The sequence below is a fragment of the Lampetra fluviatilis genome, chromosome 54, assembly GCF_964198595.1.
Source record: "Lampetra fluviatilis chromosome 54, kcLamFluv1.1, whole genome shotgun sequence".
NCBI classification, from domain to species: Eukaryota; Metazoa; Chordata; class Hyperoartia; order Petromyzontiformes; family Petromyzontidae; genus Lampetra; species Lampetra fluviatilis.
In genome coordinates this window covers 7,501,177-7,507,757 of record NC_136328.1, presented here as the reverse complement: position 1 = coordinate 7,507,757, position 6,581 = coordinate 7,501,177, and the positions used below count along the sequence as shown (strand labels likewise).

The following is a 6,581-nucleotide window of genomic DNA, read 5'->3' as shown; positions in this document are numbered from 1 at the left end:
AAATATAATATTGAACGAGCATTTGTCTAAAAAATATATAACTTGGAAAAATATTTTTTAAATTTGTATTTGATTAAATCTTGACTTAAAGCTTTCGTGACTGCAGGAATTCATATTCTTTGGGTCTTTCAGTCACGTAGATAGGTACAAAAATATATATATAAAATAAACAATAAACTACGACGTTTCGATCACAATACAAGCGATCATCATCCTCCTGACGATCGTCATCCTAATGACGATCGCTTGTGTTGTGATCGAAACGTCGTAGTTTTTGGTTTATTTTATATTTTTTATTAATTTGTACCTATCTACGTGACTTTACCGAAAGACCCAAAGAATATGTATTTGATTAACTTAATTTGGAGTCGATTACGTGGGGGGGGCCCCTTGAAAAATTCTGCCTCCAGAAGGCAGGAAAGCCCCGACAAGTTGCGCGCCAAGCATGATGGGGCTGATATTGCCGATGACATTGCCGACACGTGGAAACGGTGACACTTTCCCCCTCCCTCCAAACTAGATTCGTGATTCGAATAGTTGAGCAATTGAACGGATTAATCGATCAACGAAGCAAATTACATCATAATCAAACAGCCGTTGGGATAACACAAACGGGCTCTTGATTTAGAAAAAAAATAGCAGGTGTTTCCATCAAAGCATCGTTCAAAGTGACAGCCCCCAACACTGTGATTGTGGCTGTTTCTGCATTCAAGAACCACCAATGTCATTGCTCACACCGTGCAGCCAAAAAAAATATTTTTGAAATCGTAGCCATAATCGTATCCACTGCTGGATGCCGACCCTCCCAGGCTGTCGCCATCCCCTCAGTCTCGTGGAGGAACAGTCCGTCTCGTTCCTGCGCACCGAGCTGATTTCATTGCTCCATCGCCACTTCGGATGTCTTCTAGGGCATGTTTGCTCCGGCCAGCATCCCCACTCCTTTCGTGCTGCAACTTGTCCTAGCCCGCTCACTTTGACGAACAGACGATTCGCGCACGTCATTGACAATGAAAATGGAACGTAAGTGGAGCCGTGTACGAAGAAATGTGTCGAGGTGCATGCTTGGAGACAATGGGCAGGAACGTTTATAAGTATGTATCGGTATTTATTGTTTATTTTTTTCCCTTACACATTGCAGCACAGGTTAAGGCACTTTTAACACAAGCAGCGTATAATTATGGATGTACACGTTTGGCAATAATTTTTAACAACACATTTCAAGTTATGAGTTGCAATTTTGTGTCAGGCCTGTGGTATTTTATCAGTCACTTTCATGATTCTTAGCCAAATGTAATATTGCTGACGAATTGACAGCATCGTTAAGCCTCGAATGTTTTTACCCGGACGGTGAAAAACAAATCGGATTGAATTCGTGTTTTTAGATGGTGTCAAACAAAGTTCGAGTCGCTTCCCGAGCAAATGCGTGCGATGCGGCATCGTCGTGTGTGACCACACCTCGGATCCGACACATTGTGAGTGCGCTGCATCAGTGCTCCACGTAAGATCGTGCCATTTTTCTTCTTTCGTATGGCAGGAGGGAAAGGCAAGAGTTTTGAAATGTCTTTAAGGTTGAATGCTAATATGTTCTTTTAACCAATCCAGTGCCAAGAAAAAGTCGTGAATACACGTTCTGCCCCCTATTATCTTTGGCAAAAGTCACTTAATTATCCGTGCCACGCGAGACATGAAAGTATAATTTTCATACAATAGGTATTTGTAAGTAATGTGTAGGCAACGTGACTCACTGCCTCAAATATAATCGTAATTAACAATTTACTATAAACATGCATTTACATCACAGACCGTTTCAGTATTTTGTTACATTTTCCTTTTTAGTTATTAATCTTGCTATCAAAATTACTTCATTCACTTGCTTACTTTAACGACGTTACGAATTTGTGCAAGACGTTGCGGCGGCAGTAGCAGCGTTGGAAGGGCCTCGCCAACAAGGAATTTACTGGCAGCCACGACGGAAAAGTTGGTTCGAGCCTGCGTTTCTCCACCGCTGCCAATGTTGTCCCTGACATTTCATCTTGAGGAAGAGGCCTTGCAATTGTGTCCCCAATGGTCAAATCGCCAAGGTCTCTAGTTCAGGCAACCCACTTCTTAGCTGGCACGTTTTGGCCAGGGCTGGCTTACTTTTAGCCGGGTCTGTCCGGGTCAGTGACCTTAAAAATATTTCCACGTACAGTGTGCCTTCTCGCCTATGGCTGCTAGTCGCATGCTAGTCACGTGCCTACTCCAGTCTCCCAAATGTCCTAGAAAATATCCATGGAGAAATGAAGCCACCATCCCGATGACTCTCGCCCATATCGCAGACAGGACCTCTTTAGACTTGGGCACCACGGTGGTGAGACGTTAACTACCTCGCCTGGTAAACAGGAGGTTGCGGATTTGATCCCGGCCCCTGACGAATACAAATTTGTAGTTTGCATGTACTCCCCGCCGGTCACATGGATTTTTCTCTGGGTCCTCAGGTTTTTCCCTCCACATTTAGAATCCTGCGTTTAGAGTATTTGTCTGCTATACATTTCCACATGGTAATAAACCACTTCGTTAAGCTATCATTTGTGGCCAAGTCACTTCTGAAGAGAACTATATAGTTCAGTGGGCCTTACCTGGTAAAATAAAAAAAAAGTTTTATTTAGTTTTACTTAAATTGGGGACAGTTTTAGGTAGTTGGTCACTGCATGGACCACTGCAATTCACTTTTGTAATACTTGCACTTGAGCAAATAAATAAGATTGTAGTTAATTTGGCACAGGCTAGGGAATACAATGAAATATATTATTATAATCGTTTTTAAATACATACTTTAGATATCTAAGGAGTAAAGTTAAACTTTTTATGTATTACTAAGTTCACTGCAACCTACATTTCAGCTTAAGCTGAATTCATGCAGCTTCGGCAAATATAAGTGAAAGAAAATACGAATAATTATTCGTAACATTTTCTCATGTAACGGATTATTATTTTATTTTCCAAAAAAATGCACTGTAAAATTTGATAACCGAGTGGATTTCTTGTCAAGTTCATGCCATTAAAAAGGAAAATATTTGCAGCAGCAGCAGCAACACAAATTATACCATTGTCTTTCTTAATGATGTCGTAATGTGGTAGATTTTAACACATTTGCATAGCCCTTTTAAAAGTAAAACAATTAACAGTCATCCATCACAAACTCTAAATTCTATACTTGCGTACCTTGTACCTCTACGTCTCTTGCATAGGTCTGTAATTACACGTCGTTTTCTCTTTTTTACACAGTTTATTCACTGTGCACAACTGTGAGCATGGCATCGATGGAAGTTTCTCGTCAACAATTGCGGTCCTCGTTGCTGCTATGAATGCAGGCACACTGCTGGAGCAGGCACACAAACATCATTGGATCACACAAAGGTTGAACCGACTTGACTAATTTGTTTTAATTTACAACGCTTCCACGTTAACACTCGGGCACCCTTCCTCCACCCCCCCAAAACCGTGTACAATGCCGGTGTTTGCGTTGACCCGTCTGGCGTACAGCGCTAAACACGAGGTCGGATTTACAGCCGCACCCCCCCCCCTTCTCTTTGTGCTCCTCGCAATGCATTGTGGGTGTTCCCAAGGAAGCCCAACGCCCCTGGAAAAAACTTCACCGTAACGAGGGCGCCGATTCGCTCAAAATTGACACAAAGCGAGCAACTTCGTCGTCGGCCGGCTTGGCGCTCGCTCACACGCGCGCGCCGTTCTCCCGGTGACCTCGCGCTCATCCCGAAAGTTCGTCGTTATCCCTGCGCGCTTCTCGAGTGCGTGCGAGGTGACGTCGCGTGCGGCTTCACGCGAACAGGCCGAGCCGCGTCACCTTGGCGGAGAGGAACGAGTGGAGGATGAACACCACGGGCTTGGGGCACGAGCGCAGGTCCAGCTGCTGCAGTCGGGGGACAAGCGCACGGAAACGGCGTGGTCAGCGACACGGACACGCTGCTGCCGCTAAGCGCCCTGCGGGCTTACTCTTTGGTTCTTTCGGTAAAGTCACGTATAAAGATAAAATAATAAATTAAATAATAGCTACTATTTTCTTTATTATTATTTTATCTTTATACGTGACTTTACCGAAAGAACCAAAGAGTAATTCCTGCAGTCACGAAAGCTCTAAAATTAAGACCCTGCGGGCGATTAGACGCTTCGAATCGTCAATTGAATACTCTCTCTTAGTGAAGCCACTGCTGTACAAGGGCCTCCTCATGCAGTGTTGGTCAGGGGGTTGTTTGACCATACTTCACCATGCCGGTCAGTGCGAGCTGGTGAATGGGGGGGGCGTGGTGCCTAGGACCTTTTCAGATATAACTGGCCACTGATCTTAGCCATGACCGGGAATCGAACTGAGCCCGTCATGTTCATAGCGTCCGTGCACTGATTATTACCTCACTCCCATCGATTGAATATCGATTTAATATCCATTATAAAGCTCGCTACGCAAGCAGCAGGGGGGTGGGGGTTGTCGGGAGTCGGGGGCTCACTCACCAGCTCGCCCTCGGGGCCACCGAAGTCAAGGAAGAGGGCGTGGTCCCCGTCGTCGGACGACATGCGCAGGCGCTCGAACGGGTAGCGCAGGATGGGCGTCGGTACCGCCGCCCCCCCCACCGAGCCTCCCCCGCCGTCGCGGCTCAGGCAGAACCCCTCCTCAAAGTGGATGCTCAGCGTGCAGTCGGCGTCCCGCAGCTTGCACGCTGAGGGACCAGGGGCGGACACGCGAATCGCTTTTGATCGGCTCTCGCGCGAACGATTGGGATGCGCTCATTGCGAGTGTAAGATGTGTTTTTTTAGGATGGACGACGTTGATTCGTCGTCTATGCGCGTACCCACGGACACCTCCTTGATGAGCTCGGCGGCAGTGTGGCAGCCCTGCACGACGAGCCGCGTCCACGCCGCCAACTCGCGGTTCGTCTCGGCGCGGAAGACGCGCGTCTCCACGCCGTGCCGCGAGCCCGTGCGAGTCGCAAACGTCAGCTCCGTGTGGGGCGGCGGAGGAGAGCCGTGCAGTGCCCCCGAGTGCACCAGCCTGCAGGCGGTGGCCGTGTTGGGGGGGGGGGGGGGGGCCGGGTTATGACGGTGGTACTACGGGCGCTGACACGTGCGTGCATGCAACAGATGTATGTCTGTGGATAAGCAAGCCTTGTGCAAATACGTCCATCTTTGAAAGACCCAACACCTAAGATCTCCGGGGTATGTTCCCACGTGCCCCAAGTTCCATGCTAATGTCATGTTCCCACGTGCCCCATGTCCCATGCTACTAATGTCATGTTCCCACATGCCCCGTGCCCCATGCCCCATGCTACTAATGTCATGTTCCCACGTGCCCCATGTCCCGTGCTACTAATGTCACGTTCCCATGGGCCTCAAGTGCAACATTTCATATTTTTATTCCGCCGAGTGCCCTATTCCTTCCACGTGTCCTTTGTGTGTTCCCACACACTGTGAGGGCCATGGGACACCTCCAATTGCCACGGTTGGTTATGCACGGTGCAAAAGAATTTCAACATTCGTACCGTGTGTGCAATTTGAATTAGAAAACGTTTTGCTTGATGTGTACCCCGTGTCCTGTGTCATCCCTCCACCGCTATCCTGTTCCCATGCTCCACGTGTGCCCATGTATCAAGAGCACAACTGGTCTTTCCCTCCACATTTAGAAACATGTGTTTAGATAATTTTGCTGCTATAAATGTCCACATGATGATAAGCCACTTTGTTGAGCGATCATTTGTGGCCAGGCTGCTTCTGAAAAAGAAGCTAAAAGCTCGGTGGGCTTCTACCTGGTCAGGTAAAAAAGGTTCTTTCGTAAATTTTTTAGCTCGTAAAAAAATATTTTAGTTGTATTTGTATATAATTTTACAAGTGCTTTGTTTACCTTTCCTAAACTTTGCACTCCCATGGTGTTTTTGTATCGGTTGTTGTTGTCACGTTCTGACCCCGTGCCCCCTACTGGACATCTGTGACAAAGCTTCACAGCTCATCAGATTCCTCCAGTACAAATAAATATTCCGATTCTGTCTCCGTCAAGTGTCAATCTCAGCATGTCCCCCCCCAACCCACCGCCCTCCCACCACCGTGTCTGCGTGGCCGCACCGCGTGGCGAGCAGCGGGTGGCTGACGAGGGGCGCCGCCCACGCCTCGCGCGTCCACGGCATGGTCTGGTGCAGCGCCAGGTCTCTGTCGGTGAGCACCATGAGCACGGCCTTCCACTGCGAGTGGCCCTCTGCCGTCACCTGAGACGGTGCGGGGGGGGGTAACACGGGATGCGTCGTGAGTGACGTTAGTTTCGTTTGGGGGGGGGGGAGGTTTATTGCAACAAAAGCGCGAGCCCCCCGGTACAACGCCCCCGGTAACCAGCAGACGTGTGTGTGGGGGGGGAGGGGGTGATGGAGAATCTGAGAAAATTCGACGGGGCGGAGGGTATTGGACTCGCTGCCCCAGTCAAGTGGGGACCCTGCGTCGGGGGGGGGGCAGGGGGGTGGGGGTGAAGCTTTATATGGGGGGGGGGTGGGTTGGGAAAAAGGTGGGGGGGGGGGGAGGCAGAAATAACCAACAGACTTAGGGGA

The 6,581-nt window shown here is 48.4% G+C and overlaps 1 protein-coding gene across 3 annotated transcripts in view; it reads right to left on the bottom strand.

Annotated features, from left to right (window-relative positions):
• Positions 1-1,109: 1,109 nt before the first annotated feature.
• LOC144949673 (beta-1-syntrophin-like) overlaps positions 1,110-6,581 on the bottom strand; it is a 36,424-nt gene continuing 30,952 nt past the window's right edge. For all 3 annotated transcript variants that reach the window (XM_078879670.1, XM_078879671.1, XM_078879672.1), the window contains exons 5-8: positions 6,109-6,248; positions 4,845-5,044; positions 4,507-4,712; positions 1,110-3,910 (exon numbers count right to left, since the gene is read on the bottom strand). In XM_078879670.1, coding sequence (XP_078735796.1) covers positions 3,818-3,910; positions 4,507-4,712; positions 4,845-5,044; positions 6,109-6,248 — 639 coding nt within the window. In that variant the 3' untranslated portion in view covers positions 1,110-3,817. The remainder of the gene's footprint in view (positions 3,911-4,506; positions 4,713-4,844; positions 5,045-6,108; positions 6,249-6,581) is intronic.